This window comes from Octopus bimaculoides, chromosome Z (assembly GCF_046866305.1).
Source record: "Octopus bimaculoides isolate indiv1 chromosome Z, ASM4686630v1, whole genome shotgun sequence".
NCBI lineage: Eukaryota > Metazoa > Mollusca > Cephalopoda > Octopoda > Octopodidae > Octopus > Octopus bimaculoides.
Genome location: NC_142944.1, coordinates 27,445,170 through 27,463,492, shown reverse-complemented (window position 1 = coordinate 27,463,492; position 18,323 = coordinate 27,445,170). Strand labels below are relative to the sequence as shown.

At 42.5% G+C, this 18,323-nt stretch overlaps 1 protein-coding gene across 1 annotated transcript in view; it reads left to right on the top strand.

The window, feature by feature from the left end:
- The window catches only part of LOC106871429 (uncharacterized), a 61,089-nt gene that overhangs the window by 40,769 nt on the left and 1,997 nt on the right, over window positions 1–18,323 (top strand). The window contains exons 9-10 of the mRNA XM_089364996.1: window positions 4,976–5,097; window positions 15,878–16,064. Of these exons, the coding sequence (XP_089221122.1) occupies window positions 4,976–5,097; window positions 15,878–16,064 (309 nt within the window). The remainder of the gene's footprint in view (window positions 1–4,975; window positions 5,098–15,877; window positions 16,065–18,323) is intronic.

Sequence of the window (18,323 nt, the reverse complement as noted above, 5' to 3'; positions counted from 1 at the left end):
TTTTATTGGTCCCAGAGTTTATTGTGGAATGTGTATATGAGTGTGTGTTTGAGTGTTTTTTGTGTCGGTGGGGATGTTAGGTGTGTGTACGTGAGACTGTGCGTATATCTCTTTGTCTGAGTGTGTATGTGTTGTTTTGATCGTCTTTGTGGTGTGTGTGTGTGAGAGAGCAACCGTATGTATGTGTGAGGGTGTGTACGTATGTGTGCGTATGTGTGTGTATGTATGTGTGCATCTGTGTGTGTGCGTGGGAGTGTTTTGTGTGAGTGTGGGAGTGTGTGTATATATATATATATATGTGTGTGTGTGTATTTATATGTATAAATGTCTAAATATATATGTATTATGTGTATGCATGCAAACACCTATGTGTATATGAGGATGAAGTTGCGTACACATATACATATATACATGTGCATGTGTGTGTGGATATGTGTATGTCTGAGTAACTTCCCTTTTATTCAACGGTTTTTTTTTATAGCGTCTATTGCTATTAATAGCTGATGAGAATGCATTGTAGCTCTTTGCTCTGACATTTGAAACTCTGAGTACTATAATGACAACTTACTGTTTGTTTTAAATTATTATATATATAAATAATCCTTTATTTAATATCAAGGTCTCATTCTTTTGTTGTCACTTTTTATTATTATTATTATTATTATTATTATATATATATCATCATCATCATCATCTTCGTTTAACGTCCGCTTTCCATGCTAGCATGGGTTGGACGATTTGACTGAGTACTGGTGAAACCAGATGGCTACACCAGGCTCCAATCTGATTTGGCAGAGTTTCTACAGCTGGATGCCCTTCCTAATGCCAACCACTCAGAGAGTGTAGTGGGTGCTTTTACGTGTCACCCGCACGAAGGCCAGTCAGGCGGTACTGGCAACGGCCACGCTCAAAATGGTGCAATTTATGTGCAACCCGCACAAGAGCCAGTCCAGGGGCACTGGCAACGATCTCACTCGAAAAATTTCATGTGTCACCCGCACATGAGCCAGTCCGGGGTCACCGGCAACGATCTCGCTCGAAAAATTTCATGTGTCACCCGCACCAGAGCCAGTCCAGGGGCACTGGCAATGATCTTGCTCGAAAAATTTTTTCATGTGTCGCCTGCACATGAGCTAGTCCAGGGGCACTGGCAATTTCAAGAGTCACCCGCACCAGAGCTAGTCCAGGGGCACTGGCAATGATCTTGCTCGAAAAATTTTTTCGTGTGTCACCCGCACATGAACTAGTCCAGGGGCACTGGCAATGATCTTGCTCGAAAAATTTTTTCGTGTGTCACCCGCACATGAGCTAGTCCAGGGGCACTGGCAATGGTCTCGTTCGAAAAATTTCATGTGTCGCTCGCACAAGAGCCAGTCCAGGGGCACTGGCAACGATCTTGATCGAAAATCCCACGAATACCAGCCAGACGGCACTGGCAACGGCCACGCCCAAAATGGTGCATTTCATGTGTCGCCAGCACATGAGCCAGTCCAGGGGCACTGGCAACGGTCTCGCTCGAAAAATTTCATGTGTCACCCGCACAAGAGCCAATCCAGGAGCACTGGCAACGATCTCGATCGAAAATCACACGAAGGCCAGCCAGGCGGCACTTGCAACGGCCACGCCCAAAATGGTGCATTTCATGTGTCACCCTCACATGAGCCAGTCCAGGGGCACCGGCAACGATCCCACTTGAAGGTCCATACACATGCTGCAGGCACAAGTGCCAGAAAGGCGACGCTGGGCACAGGTGCCATCACAATATCGATTTCGCTTGCCTCAATAAGTCTTCACAACCTGAGTTTCGTGTCTAATGAAGGAGACGGCATTGGCATGGATGCCAGTCGTCGAATTTAACTCGATTTCGATTTCACTTGCCTCAACAGGTCTTCGCAAGTGGAGTTTGGTGTCCAATGAAGGAAGGTACGCATAAGTGGACTGGCTCATCGTTGTTTTATGCCCAGTTTCCATGCTGGCATATGTTGGAATTCCACTGTCTGGGTCAGCACATATGTGGGTGTACTGTTCACCTAGATGGGTCAGAGATCTGTATTTCACCTATTTCATTTTTGGCTTTGTCTCTGCTGTTAGATACCCTTCATAACACCAACCATTTTGCAGAATGTACTAGGTACGTTTTTCATGGCTCCAACACTTGAAAAGTAACCATGTCTTTAACATGATTAATGGGACCTCACAAACCCATGGCCTGTTACTAGTCATTTTACCAAGTCTGTGGAATGTGTTTTAGGTACATGAATGATAAATAAGAGAGGTATGCAATAGGTAGACGGGTTATAGGAATACTCAGTATTCTGAGATATGTATAGTCAAGGCCATGTGGCCAAGATGATAGAGCAATGACAAAAGTCAACATGACTCAAGGGACTGAACAATAAAAGCTACCGATTACAACTGGTCCAATGTAGTCTCCTTTACATAGACTGTCTGTTTGTCTACCTGTCAATCTCTCAATCAATAAATACATACGTTTGTGTGCGTGGGTATATATATATATATATATATATATATATATATAGGGTAAAGGGTAAAGGGTAAAGACCCCCACCCCCTTTGGTTATGAATGACCATGGGATTGCACCTAGAAAGCTCCCTTCCAAAGCACAAGTCTAGGCAAGGTTGTTTGTGGAAGACCAGCAGTTGCCCATGCATACCAGTGTCCCTGCTCTACACCAATGATGTTGTCCAAGGGAAAGGCAATAACCAATTCAGCTTGACCCCAGTGATATCACCACTCATTTCTACAGCTGTGTGAACTGTAGCAACATGAAATAAAATGTCTTGCTTAAGAACACAACACACAGCCCAGCCATGGAAGCAAATCACCACCTCATGTTTGAACCATATACCTCCATGTATCAAGTTGTTAGATCAGGTAATGAAAGTCACGGAGAGGGTCATAACCCAACTTATTAGGGAGAGAGTCAGTTTAGATGAGATGCAGTTTGGGTTCGTGCCAGGTAAAAGCACCACTAATGCTATATTTCTGGTAAGACAGTTGCCGGAGAAATACCTAGCCAAGGATAAACATCTGTACCAGGCTTTCGTTAACATGGAGAAAGCCTTTGACAGGGTCCCCTGATCCCTTATCTGGTGGTCAATGAGGAAACTAGGGATAGAACAATGGTTAGTGAGAGCTGTGCGAGCCATGTACATAGATGCTGTCAGTGAAGGTGAGGTTTGGAAATGAGTACAGTGAAGAATTCCAGGTAGAGGTAGAGAGTTCAGTCCTCAGTCCCCTCCTATTTATCATAGTCCTCCAGGCGATAACTGAGGAATTCAAGACAGGATGCCCCTGGGAGCTCCTCTATGCTGATGACCTTGCACTAATTGCTGAGTCACTATCAGAACTGGAGGAGAAGTTTCAGGTGTGGAAGCAGGGACTAGAATCAAAGGGCCTTAGAGTCAACCTAGCTAAAACCAAAGTCCTAATAAATAGGAAGGTAGACAAAACACAAACCCTTTCAGGTAGATGGCCCTGCTCAATCTGTAGAAAAGGTGTAGGTAGAAACTCTATAAGATGTACCCAGTGTAAGCTATGGACACATAAGAGGTGCAGCAATATCAAAAGCAAGTTAACTAGGAAGTTAGTTTTTGTATATGGCAGACGTTCAGATGCAATAAACACTGAAATTGTGCAGAAAACAACTTCTGCCGCATTCCAGGGAGAAAAACTAGACGTAGTTGATATCTGAGTGACCAAGTTAATTGTGGGGGAGGGTGCACTGAAAGTGTAGCTGCTACAATAAGAATAGCCTGGGCAAAGTTCAGAGATCTCTTACCTCTGTGGGCAACAAAGGGCCTCTCACTCAGAGTAAAAGGCAGACTGTATGACGCATGTGTATGAACATCCATGCTACATGGCAGTGAAACATGGGCTGTGGCTGCTGAAGACATGCGTAAACTTGCAAGGAATGAAACCAGTATGCTCCGATGGATGTGTAATGTCAGTGTGCATACTCGACAGGGTGTAAGTACCTTGAGAGAAAAGTTGAACCTAAAAAGCATCAGTTGTGGTGTGCAAGAGAGATGATTGTGCTGGTATGGTCATGTGGTGAGAATGGATGAGGATTGCTGTGTGAAAAAGTACCACACCCTAGTGGTTGAGGGAACCTGTGGAAGAGGCAGGCCCAAGAAGACCTGGGATGAGGTGGTGAAGCACGACCTTCGAACATTAGGCCTCACCAAGGCAATGACCAGTGACCGGGACCTTTGGAAATATGCTGTGCATGAGAAGACCGGCAAGCCAAGTGAGGCCAAAATCCAAGGCCTCTGCCTGGGATGTAACCAGCCCACTTACGCGTAACATTCCTTCATTGGACACTAAACTCCGCTTGCGAAGACCTGTTGAAGCAAGTGAAATTGAAATCGAACTAAATTTGTAGACTGGCACCCATGCCAATGTCTCTTCATTGAACACTAAACTCGGCTTGCGAAGACCTGTTGGGGCAAGCAAAAGCGAAATCGTGATGGTATCTGTACCAGTAGATCACTAAGAGCACCGTCCGAGCGTGATCGTTGCCAGAGCACCAGCTGTCTGGTTTCTGTGCCGGTGGCACATAAGTAGCACCATTTGAGCGTGATCGTTACCAACGTTGCCCTCCTGGCACTTGAAAAGACATTCGAGCGAGTTCGTTGCCAGTGCCGCTGGACTGGCTCTTGTGCAGGTGGCACATAAAATACACCATTTCGAGTGTGGTCGTTGCTAGTACCTTCTGACTGGCCTTCGTGCTGGTGGCACATAAAAAAACCCACTACACTCTCGGGTTGGTTGGTGTTAGGAAGGGCATCCAGCTGTAGAAACTCTGCCAAATCAGATTGGAGCCTGGTGTAGCCATCTGGTTCACCAGTCCTCAGTCAAATCGTCCAACCCATACTAGCATGGAAAGCGGACGTTAAACGACGACAACGATGATGATGATGTATATATAAAGGATACTTATATTTACTTCAGGTGAACTACCTCCACTAGCTGCAGCTTCCCTTTGGACCAGAGGTGAGATGAAGGAGTTCAAATCTGCTCTCAGCCAAGAGAAGGATTGCGTCATCAGGGTTGGATCCGGCGAAACTGTCACGGTAAGTGGTTTGGCTCTGTGTATTTATAAATAGTAATATAAATATGCCTGCATGCACACACTCACACACACACACACACATATTTAGTTCACAAGGAAAAGATTGACTTGGAAGTTTTGTTGTGGGCAGGCTTTCTAAGTATGTTTGATTTACCAGATAAAAAGCACAGTTAATGTTTTTTTGTGTGTGTGTGTGTGTGTTTGCTGGCATCATTGTTATTTTACATAAATACATGGTGTAAGGTCAATATACAAAGTAGAAAGTGCCACGTGTGTGAAATGTGCATAAAGAAAAGTAGGTAGGGTTTGAAAAATATTTTTGTAGGCATGCAGTTGTGAAACAAAGAAAGAAGGGTTGAAAATGTTGGAAGTGCTAAGATTGGAATATGAGAAATAATTAAAATTCCAACATGAGAAGGGAAGTGTGAGGAATTCATGAATTTAGGAAGGAGGTAAAAAGTGTCTGAGTGACAAAAGCTGTGGGATGAAGGTAGTGACAGAAAATATGGGAGAGAGGCTGAGAAGCATGGAGGGTAGTGAGGGGAAAGAGATGCTAAAAATGGTGGTGTCAAAGTGTGCCCACAGTAAGAAGGCAAAACAGGAGATCTGGAAGGGTGGGTGGGTAGAAGTTGCAAGATAGCATGGGGCAGATTGAATAATGGGTGAAGAGGGGGTTCCGAACCACATGGGTCTGGGTTCAGTTTCATTGCATGGCAACTTGGGCAAGTATCATTTTCTATAGCCTTGAGCTGAGCAAAGCCTTATGGTAGATAGAAACTGAAAGAAACCTTTTGTATGTGTGTCATTTTGTCTGTTTGTTCCCCACGACCACTTTACAACTGGTGTTGGTGTATTTACATCCCTGTAACTTTTGCGGTTCAGCAAAAGAGACCAATAGAATAAGTACCAGGCTTTAAAAAAAAGTACTGGGGGTTGATGCATTCAACTACAAATTCCTCAAGGTGGTACCTCAGCATTGCTGCATTCTAATGACTGAAATGAGTGAAAATAGTAAAAAGATAAGAGTGAAATTAAGGAAGAGAAAATGATGATTGGCAGTACAGAAAGGGTGAACAGTAGCAAACTAGAGGAAAGATGAAAGAAAAAGAGATGAAGAGTGGGTGGTGGGTGTGTAAATTGCAAGAAGTGGGGAGAATGTAGGTAGTGAGAGCTGTAAAACAATAGGCGTGGAGGTGGTCAGAGGTACATAGAGATAGGTCAGCAGGTAGTAGTTTTGCCAAAAACTATGGACTTTGTATTGCTGGTTCCTGGTACCAATATCCTGAGATGCATCACTGCACTTGGTTTCCAGTAACTGGTGTGTGACAAAAAAAATTGACTAGTTGCTTTTTGATGACTGCCGGAGAGTCTTCCAGAACTGCAAAGTTTTTTTTTAGTGCTATCTTCATGGGCATTGATAATAGGCTCGTTGTGGCTGAGCTGAGATTACAACTGAAGTCTAAGAAGCTGAAAGCAGCCAGTACAGACTGGATGTTGACATCGGTGTAAGCAAGATTTATTTGCAGCAGCTTGGGTCTGTACTACTTGGGGCTGGTCCCTCAAGTGAGAATGTGGAAAACTTACAGGGACACCCTGCTGTTGGCTGCTAGGGTGCATTTTGGTTTCACAAAAATTGGCCAAGAAACCTTTCCTTTCCAGGAAAACCCTTGCATTGGTGGAGTGCTGCCACAGGATGAGATAGGATGAGGTCCCTAGTGATTTCTTTCAGGAGATGAGATATGGAGTTGTCAGAACACTGAAGTCTGAGAGGAAAAGCAAGTTTGAGGAATCTGCAGAGAGGTCAAGGGTTGACTTCACATTTTCTGACAGAGACTTAGAGACAAGTTACTTGAAGCATTTAACGAAATAGAAGGGGATATAGCATCATACAACGTGGAAGACAATTGGAGATTTCTGCGGGACAACCTGTTGAAAGCCACCGACCAGATTTGTGGGTGGTGTAAGGTCCCCTCTCAACCCAGAGTAACGTGGTGGTGGAACAAGGAGGTAGACAGGGCTATTAGACAAAAGAAACAAGCTTGGAAGGACTGGAAGAACGGTGGTAGCAGGGAATTGTACCAATGTGCCAGAAGGGAGGCTAGGCGACAGGTTTATTTAGCCAGAGGGGAAGCAGATAAGGAAAGATTTGCCAATGTTCTGCGCCGTGAGGACCAAAGACTCGAGGTATTTCGGGTTGCAAGACAGTGTAGGAGAGAGAATAGTGATGTTGTAGGAGAGAAATGTGTTCGCATGGATGATGGTACGCTTGCATTAAATGAGGATGCAAAGAAAGAGGTCTGGAGATGCCACTACGATAGATTGCTTAATAAAGAGAATGAATGGGAGAAAGAGAGCCTGCCTTATGTCGACCCAATAGAGGGACCAGCTATCCGAGTTGATAGTACCAGGGTAGATAAAGCAATTAAGAGTATGAAGACCGGGAAAGCCCCCGGCCCATCAGGAATCACTGCAGAGATGCTCAAAATATCTGGCAGTGTTGGCTATAGCCTAGTCACCCGTATTACGAACCAGGTGATACACGAAGGAGTCATACCCTATGACTGGTGTAGCAGCATCATAGTCAACTGCTACAAAGGTAAAGGGGACGCTTTAGATACAAATAATTACAGAGGCATCAAGCTGTTAGATCAGGTTATGAAAGTTACAGAGAGGGTCATAGCCCAACTAATTAGGGAGCGAATCAATTTAGATGAGATGCAGTTTCGGTTCGTGCCAGGTAAAAGCACTACTGATGCCTTATTTCTAGTGAGACAGTTGCAAGAGAAATACCTAGCCAAGGATAAACCTCTGTACCTGGCTTTCGTTGACATGGAGAAAGCCTTTGACAGGGTCCCCCGATCCCTTATCTGGTAGTCAATGAGGAAACTTGGGATAGAAGAATGGCTAGTGAGAGCTGTGCGAGCCATGTACAGAGATGCGGCCAGTAAGGTGAGGGTTGGAAATGAGTACAGCAATGAATTCCGGGTAGAGGTAGGGGTCCACCAAGGTTCCGTCCTCAGCCCCCTATTATTTACCATAGTCCTCCAGGCAATCACAGAGGAGTTCAAGACAGGTTGCCCCTGGGAGCTCCTCTATGCTGATGACCTTGCCCTAATTGCGGAGTCACTATCAGAACTAGAGAAGTTTCAGGTGTGGAAGCAAGGTCTAGAACTGAAGGGCCTTAGAGTCAACCTAGCTAAAACCAAAATCCTAATAAGTAGGAAGGTAGATAAAACACAAACCCCTTCAGGTAGATGGCCCTGCTCAGTATGTAGAAAAGGAGTAGGTAGTAACTCTATAAGATGTACCCGGTGCAAGCTATGGACACATAAGAGGTGCAGCAACATCAAAGGCAGGTTAACTAGCAAGTTAGTTTTTGTTTGTGGCAGATGTTCAGGTGCAATAAAGACTGCAAACAAACAGGAAACAACTTCTATCTCATTCCAGGGTGAAAAACTAGAGGTAGTCGATAGCTTCCGCTATCTGGGCGACCAAGTTAGTAGTGGGGGTGGGTGCGCTGAAAGTGTAGCTGCTAGAATAAGAATAGCCTGGGCAAAGTTTAGAGAGCTCTTACCCCTGCTGGCGACAAAGGGACTCTCACTCAGAGTAAAAGGCAGACTGTATGACGCATGCGTACGAACAACCATGCTACATGGCAGTGAAACATGGGCTGTAACTGCTGAGGACATACGTAAGCTCGCAAGGAATGAAGCCAGTATGCTCCGTTGGATGTGTAATGTCAATGTGAATACCCGTCAGAGTGTAAGTATCTTGAGAGAAAAGCTGAACATTAGAAGCATCAGTTGTGGCGTGCAAGAGAGACGATTGCGCTGGTATGGACATGTGGTGAGAATGGAGGAGGATAGCTGCGTGAAAAAGTGCCACACCCTAACAGTTGAGGGAACCCGTGGAAGAGGTAGGCCCAGGAAGACCTGGGCTGAGGTGGTGAGGCAAGACCTTCGTACATTGGGCCTCACCGAGGCGATGACTACGGACCGAGACCTTTGGAAATGGGCTGTGCGTGAGAAGACCCGGCAAGCCAAGTAAGATCGTTGCCAGTGCCCCTGGACTGGTTCTTGTGCGGGTGGCACATGAGATGCACCATTTTGAGCGTGGCCGTTGCCAGTACCGCCTGACTGGCTCCTGTAGGATTTTCGAGCGAGATCGTTGCCAGTGCCCCTGGACTGGCTTGTGCGGGTGGCACATAAAAGACACCATTTCGAGCGTGGCCGTTTTCGTGCGGGTGACACGTAAAAGCACCCACTACACTCTCTGAGTGGTTGGCGTTAGGAAGGGCATCCAGCTGTAGAAACTCTGCCAAATCAGACTGGAGCCTGGTGTTGCCATCCGGTTTCACCAGTCCTCAGTCAAATCGTCCAACCCATGCTAGCATGGAAAGCGGACGTTAAACGATGATGATATTGCCTACAGAAGAATCACTATGCTCAATGGGAGAAAAACAATCTCCTTGGTGTTCTGGATTGCTCCTGACAGAGGATCCTAAGGTCGCAGTTTGCTAGGTATCATACTTCAAGTAGTTGTATAAGGTGGACCTGCCTAATACTGTTTTGGATACTGCTGTACCTTTAGCCAGTCAGCTGTGATCTGCCATCTATAGATGAAATTAATACAGTAGTAAATCATCCAAAGGGAGGGAAGGCAGCTTGATGTTTATGGTATCCATGGCAAGATGATCAAGTAATGTTGGCCTATGGTAGTTTTCTTTTTGTGGTAGCCCATCTGCTCAGTTTGGAGTAGTGGCATCATATCACCCACCTGACTAGCAGAGGGGTATAATTATCCCACTTTGGATAGATAAAAGTGATCACCATAACTGCAATAACCACAGGTCTCATATTTCTCTCACTAACCAGCAAGGTCTTTGCCAGGTTATTCTGAACAGTGTGAAATCATTCGCTAGCTTCTGAATGGCTTGAGCAGTCAGGGTTCACACCAAAGACGTCAACTACTGATAGGATCCTTCCTCTCTGAGCCCTTATCAAATGCAGGCAGTGCTTTTGGCAGGAGCTGCTTGTAGCTTATATTGACTTCCACAAGACGTTTTGACTCTGTGTACAGGGATGTGTATTGGAGGATTCTCAAGCTGCAAAGTATACTTCATTGACTGGCTGAGCTGATGGTAACCTTGTATACTGGAACAGTGAATGCAATTCAGATTGGGGATTCAACAACTGACTTTCTCCCTGTTAGATCTGAAGTCTGTCAGCGTTGTGTTTTGGTCCCACTCTGTTCAGTATCTGCATGGACTGGATATTTGATGAGATAGGGGCTTGATCAAGTTGTGGAGCACTCATTGGTGAAACTAGGATTACTGGCCTGGATTTCGCAGATGATATGGTTATTCTTGCTGAGTCTCTGAATGGCTTAAGGAGTGCTCTTCTTTTACTGAGTGAGGAAGCAGAACCACATATCTTTAGAGTTTCTTGGATGATCAAGACAAAGATCCAGTCCTTCATTGGTTTCTTGGAGGATTCCACCTTGTCTGTATGAGTTGCAGGTGAGAATGCTGAAGTTTACTGCTGCACTTAGCTTGGCAGTATGATCCACAGCAGCATTAGCTGTGAGTTTGGATTCTGGTGCAATTATGAACTCACTGGAAAACAGCTGGAGGACAAAGGTTCAAGCCTCTAGTCCTCCCTGTTTTGCTCTATAGTTGCATGACATGGACAGTGTCTGAGGTCCTAAGAAGCTGCCTGAAATCCTTTGGTACTAGGTCGTTTCACAGGATTATGGGTTACCATTGAGTAGATTTCATATTCAACTGATGACTATACTCAGAAACTTGGATGGGTCCTGTTACTTGTTTAATTTAGGAGTGTCAGCTTAGAATGTTTGGTCATATTGCTGGAATTTCTAAATTGGATCCTGCATACCATGTTCACTTCTCTGAGGCTCCAGCTGTGGTGGTGTTACATAGTCATGGTGGATGAGGAAGTACCTTGCAGAGATGGGGACTGACTGGGACACTGCTTAGAGGGTTGCCTAGGATGACCCGAGCAAATACTGGCAAACGGTGGATGCAGTGGTGCACTGCCATGGTGCTTACCCCTATACCCATACCTGTAGTAGTTCTTGAGAAGAAGAGAAATAACTGGCAGCACAGAAAGGATGGGTGATCAAGGAAAAATGTGAGTAGGGAGGGACAGTGTTTTGAATGAAAGATGGATGTCTAAGGAAGTGTTACTCTAGTCCTTGAGTATGATGCCTTTCTGTACAACCTGATTGGCTATATGGGTTACTAGGCCATATTGTAGTAACCCAGTGCCTCCTGATATTTTAAGCATCTCAAAAGTAATTCTTGATGGTCCATGAACTTTTGCTGCCTTCATATCAATTTTTACTAATGGTGGGCAAACTTTTCAGAGCGAGGGCCACATCAGTGGGCATGAAAGTCAAAGGTCTGCACCTTTTAAAATTGGGCGGTGCGCTTTAAAATAATGAAACATATAGACAGCATGGTTAATAAAAACAAATTCATAATCTAGCACAAGCAGTTTAATGGGAAAAATGTTTCTGGTCACATTTTGCTTTACTATTCTTTTAAAGTCTGGCACGAGTGTGTCTGACACCATGGACCTGTTTTTGGACTTATTTATCTTCATGCAGGAAAAACTCTGTTTACAGATGTAAGTGGAACCAAAAATAGAGAATAATCTGGCAGCATAATTTCTTAAACACAGAAAGCATTGAACAGAGAGTGATTTGTAAAATTCTACTAATGGTAGCAAGTGAAACATTTCCTTCAATGAATGATCAGATTGAATGTCTATCAATTCAAGCTGTAATTCATCAGGTGCTGCATCAACATCAGCAGAGAAAGAAGTTAATAAGTTGAATTTAAGTTCAATCTGTCTGAAATCCTCAAACCTTATTTGAAACTCTTCAGTCAAGCTTCTCAACTGATCTTCAATTTTTGAACACACATTTCCCAACAATGAAAAATGGGTAAACTTTGTCTTCACTTGCTTGCCTTGAAAACAAGAATAATTTTGCTTGAAAAAATTTGACATGCTTATACATTTCATGAGCCAAAATTTTCTTTCTCTGCAATTTCACATTTAGCACATTCAACTTTTCAAAAACACCAGCTGCAAACATAGGTTCATATTTCCACTCATCACAGTCCATTTTTGTAACAAATTCACAAGCAATCCTTTTCATATTGAGAAAGAGCAGAATTTCTTTTCATAAATCCTATACTCACTTCAGCACTCTGCCAAGATTGAGCTATTGTATATTGTGGTAGAGAACATCTCTGTGCTCAACTTCCATATCCCCCAGTAGGGATTTGAATTGTCTGTGATTGAGTGCTCTTGCCCTGATGGTGTTTACTATACTGGATCCACCAAATGCTTCAGGTTAAGTGCAGATTTACACAGATTTTCTTGGTGCAAAATGCAGTGGTAAGACAAGAAGGCTTGGTTAGGATTGTCTTTTCTAATCTTGTCTTCCAAGAGTTTAAACATGCCCACATTTTCCCCATGTAATGCCTGGGCACCTTCTGTTGCTATGCTTGTCAAGCGATCCCATGATGATGCACTTTTTTCAATTGCACTAATCACACATTCATACAAATCCTGACTGGTTGTTGTATTTTTCATTGATTCTAGTGGCAGCAGTTCTTTGGTGATACAGAAATTCTCATCCACTCCACATACGAAAATTAGTAACTGTGCAGTATCTTGGATGTCGGTCCTCTCATCTACTGCTAATGAATAACATACAAAATCTTTATTGGCATCCCTCAGCTGTTGAGTCAACTCCTCACTGATTATTTCTATGTACTGCACAACAGTCCTCCTTGATAATGAAATGTTTTTGAATTTACCTTTCATCTCTGGGCATACAACACTTGCATCATGCATTGTTTTATTAACTTGCCATCTGAGAATGGTTTGTTACATCTTGAAATTTGGTATGCCACCATAAAACTTGCCTCCAACGCAGTATCATGAATTGATGATTGCTTCTTAAATAGTTTGTTGCTTGTTCAATTTTGCAACATATTCCACAACCTTTTTCTTCTGTTCTTCATCAGTCATGTTGCATCCCAAATCTCCATATTTTGTTTGGTAGTGCCACTTCAAATTGTACTCCTTTAACACAGCAATTGTCTCCTGGCACAGTAAACACCCCGCTTTATCCTTAGAACTAGTGAAGAAATACTTGTGTATCCATTCTTCATTAAATGCATGGCACTCATCCTCAATTTTACATTTTTTAGGAGGCATTGTTCATAGGGTTGGAGAAATCATGTTGTTGTATAGCCAACTATGAACAATAACTGCACATGTGCAATATCATAAACATGTGCAGAGAGTATGAAACCATTGGAAAATGGGGCGTAGATTTCTATGACACTGAAAAAGTTAGTGTCGGTTCAAGCAAAGACGTTGACTTTCACAAAAATTTATCGATTTTTTTTCTAATTTGCTGCAGGCTTCCACAGGCCACACAGAACCCATTGAAGGGCTGCATGCGGCCCACGGGCCGCAGTTTGCCCACCCCTGATCTATTTAAACAGTAGTTTAAATAGATATGTTCCTCTGTTACATTTGCATTGAGAAAACCACTTTCCTATGCATTCACACACACACACACACACACACATTTATGTATATACATAAGACATTCGAGCGAGGTCGTTGCCAGTGCCACTAGACTGGCTCCTGTGCAGGTAGCACATAAAATACACCATTTTGAGCGTGGCCGTTGCCAGTACCGCCTGACTGGCCTTCATGACGGTGGCATGTAAAAGCACCCACTATATTCTCAGAGTGGTTGGCATTAGGAAGGGCATCCAACTGTAGAAACTCTGCCAAATCAGATTGGAGCCTGGTGCAGCCATCTGGTTTCACCAGTCCTCAGTCAAATCGTCCAACCCATGCTAGCATGGAAAGCGGACGTTAAACGATGATGATGTTGATAATATATGTTTATGCAAATATACATATATGTATACACTTGCATGCACACACACACACACACACACACACACACACATGTGAAGACTGATCTGAAGATGCTGCATCTCATGGAGATGTCAAAGGACTGTATTGATTGGTGATATGCAGTACTGCAGAAGACTTGACCACCTACAGCAAAGCATACTCTGACACAAGGGTAGTGTTTAGAAGCTGACATACTTTGTTCTCTGCCAAGCATACATTGTACATCTTTCTACCTCTCTCACCTCTGAATCATTTGAACTTCCCCATCATCCTGTTGCTCACCTCTCCACCCCATTGGTTCACCTCATCTTTCTGATTCCCTCACACTTCTGTAGGCCTATTGTATCAGGGACTGCATCTGGACACTCTTTAATTCACTCCGCTGCATTGAGCCATCCACATGCCTCTATACATCTTCTTTACTCTCTTTGTCTTTCTTTTCTACCCCCTGCCCCCACCTTTCTGTTACTATACATCACTGGTTCTTTTAGTTCATTTACAAACATCATACAATCTTCTCCTCCCTCTGAAAGTGAAACACTTTTATTTTAACCAGAACATGTGATAACTCTCTGAACATTTCCATCCATTATTTATCTATTCTATTGTTTCTGAACACCTAACCTTCAGCTAATTAGATTGCTTAGGTAACAGAAGCTTTCAACCAATTCTAGAGAACCATCAAGGCATTTGATGGAGTCTATTTCATATGTGTTCTTAGTGCCTACTGCTACATATGAAGTCTACTTTCTCTATTTGCTTACTTGCAATTCCACTGCACTTCATGAAATATCTCTCAACTCCTTTATTTCATATTAAGCATAGCCATTTCTCTGATGGTTGCAGCATTTTGTCTTCTTTTCTTTTTCACTTTGCTGCATTTCATTACATATTGTTACCTACATCAAATTAACCATTCAACTAGTAAACCATACCCTTATCATCGCTCTGATGAGCAGCTGCACACCTCAATAAAGGTAGAACCTTATTCCAGCATTTTACTTGTACATCTCCTGCTATAAGTGCAACAAAACAGTTTAGTCATAATTGATCATAGGTTCTTAATGATACACATTTTGAGATAATTCCAATTCAAATTTCTACAGAACTTGGGGAATTGCACAATAAATACAATGAGATGCCTCTCCAGTTACAGTAATGAACTTGTAGTGGGTGAACCACAAATTGTTTGTGTGTTTAATTCTAATTACGGTAAAAGAGTACTTAATACATGTTATACAGTTTATTTTCCCCTACTTGTTCCAGCCATTGTACTGTTATGCTGGGGGACCTTCTTAATGAGTTTAGTTAAACAAATCACCCTCAACAGTACTTATGTTTTCTTCTAAGCCTTGTACTTATTCTGTCATTCTCTTTTCACTAAACCATTAAGTCATGGGGATGTAAACAAACCAACACTGATTGTCAAGCAGTGGTGAGGAACACGCACAAACCCAAAGGTACACACACACAGACGATGAACATCTTTCTGTTTCTGCCTACCGAACCCACTCGCTCTCCGACTTTCTTCCTTTGTGTTCAGCAAGAACAATGAACTTCTAAAGGATTTGATTATTTTTTATTCATTTACATTGGTTAGCTTTTGATCAGATGGTATTGCTTAGAGATGCTTTGTCAGAGCATGTTGTGTATGCTAGCAGGTTGTACAGTTTGAGGGTTAAGGATCCTTGTGGAAAAAGTCAAGTTATTTGTACAGGAAGAGGAACTATTACTGCATAAGAATTAGTTAAGAATGAATTATCAACTTTGATTGATTATGTTTATTTATATGCAAACACTATATTGTAGGTGAGGGTACCAACACACCAGGATGGTAGTTGCCTGTTTTGGGAGTTTGCTACAGACAGCTATGATATTGGCTTTGGAGTCTACTTTGAGTGGACCATCTCCCACTCAAATGCTGTAAGCATACATGTTAGCGATTCAAGTGATCCTGATGATGATGAAGAGGATGAAGATGACTTGGACGATGCAGGTAAAATGGTTTGTCAAATGTTATCCTGTTTGTGTTATAATCATACTCTGTTTGTGGTGGTATCTTTTAGTATTTAGTATGTATGAGTTGGTTGGGTGATAAATCTTTGTATCATACTTAAGTGCAATGCATGTGGGCAAGTTTTTGTATAACTATAGTGTTGTGCAAAGTGATCTTGATCTTGTGTCTATCATTGTGTGTGGTTGAATGAATGTCATGTTTGTTATGATTTGTGTCTTCCTTGTATACTCACTTGTGCACTTTTGAGTGAAACTAGTACAGATGATATGATCATATTTTTATCTGAGTATGACTTTTATATGGAGGCGTTTGTCTTAGTGACTAGTAGTGAATATAATGATATTGGTGTGATGGCTTTCATTTGAACAAAGTGTGTAGTTTGGTGTTGAGCATGTTTTCAGTGTCTGTCCTCAAAATGGAATGAATTTTTTCCCTTGTTAGTGAGTTTCTGAGAAATTCAAGTGCTGTATGATACGAAGATATTCATGCAGTTTGATGAATTGCTTTCTTTGGTGAGGGCTTTGAATGAGTGAGTCTTAGAATGATTCTAGTGAGGTGATAGTGTTATGTAATGACTATCATATATTTTTGATTTAGTGGAATGTTTTGTGCATGTATATATTTACATTTTGAATGATGTGTTCTGTTTTATGTAGGCAATATCTTTGAATGACTTGTGTAATGATGATGTGAGGTGACTTTCATGTTGTGCAGTATGAGTGTTTGTGTTATTTATGAATGTTTAATGTAATTAACTTGAGTAATGTTTGAATGTGTATCTCAGCAAAGTGTATAATGAAGATGATAGTGATGTGATAGCTTTTTGCAATGCTTATAGATTGTAGTATGATGAAAGGGAAGTTTTCGGTCTATATTTTTAGGGAGAAAGTGTGTGTATGAAGAGAGAGAGATTTTGAGAGTTATGATGTTATGATGTTTTTCCATACTGTGGTGTTGTGTGTAATACTGGTTGTTTTGTGAATGGAAATACTGTTTCATCCTAGTAGGTGTTACCCATGTCATGCTTTATTCTTGTGTGGCTTGAGTGGTATAACTATTGTGTGCATTTAATGTATTATAGTTGATGTGATGGCTGTCATGCTGTGGTTGTAGAGAAGAATCTAGTTTGTGATAGAATGTTGTGTATGTATTTTTAGTGAAAGAATCGTGCTTCACTAGAGTGACTGCTAAAATTCAACATTTGTGCATGTATATATGTATATTACTATCATCATCATCATCATCGTTTAACATCCGTTTTCCATGCTGGTATGGGCTGGATGGTTGGACTGAGGTCTGGAGAGCCAGTGGCTGCACCAGGCTCCAATCTGATATGGCAATGTTTCTACAGCTGGATGCCCTTCCTAACACCAACCACTTGAGAGTGAGTGCTTTTTATATGCCACCGGCACAGGAGCCAGTCAGGTGGGCCACTGCTGCAGCTTTGATGGTCGCCCATAAGACATCTTTCAACGTAAATTGGCATCCATCAGCATAAACATCTTGTTTAATGATGGACTAAAGATTTTCAATAAGGTTAAGATCTGGAGATGCTGGTGGCTACACCATCAAACTTTCACCTTGTATACCGTAAGACCCTAGGAATATTTGAGTGGTCCTAACAGAATGAGAGGGAGTGTTGTCATACATGAATATGAGATTCCTTAGAAGTGACAGCAGTATGTCATCTAGCCAGGGATCCAAGACCTCCTTCAGGAGATTGCAGTAGGTGGCCGCAGTCACTTTAATCTCTTCAGGCACCCTGACTGCGCCAATAAGTCTGTCCCCAATGATACTAGCTCACAACATGACTCCTCCAACCTGTTGTTGACGTAAATGTTGGTGATGCTCATCTCCAAATTAGACCCAACCATTTTCCCAACCGTTGCCCTGGTTTTGTCAGTGAACAGAACACAACTCTTGTCTAACGTCATGTATTTTTGGGCCCATTGAAGCCTCAAATTCCTGTGAGGAGGCAGTTTCAGGGATTCTCGTACTGCAGCCATGGTGCTGAGGATGCAACTTCTGGTGGTTCTTGGTAAATGAAGTCCTGAGGCAGTGAAAATGGCTTTGCTTGTTTGTCCAGGTTTCCCATGTAACTTGTGGCCAATATTCCTTAAGTCTCTAGCTGTCACGATCATTTCTTCCTTGGCACTCATGTGGCTAAATAATTCATTATGTCAATAAATGTTATAATATTATGGTTTTCTGTTAAACATAAGCTCAATGTATAATTAA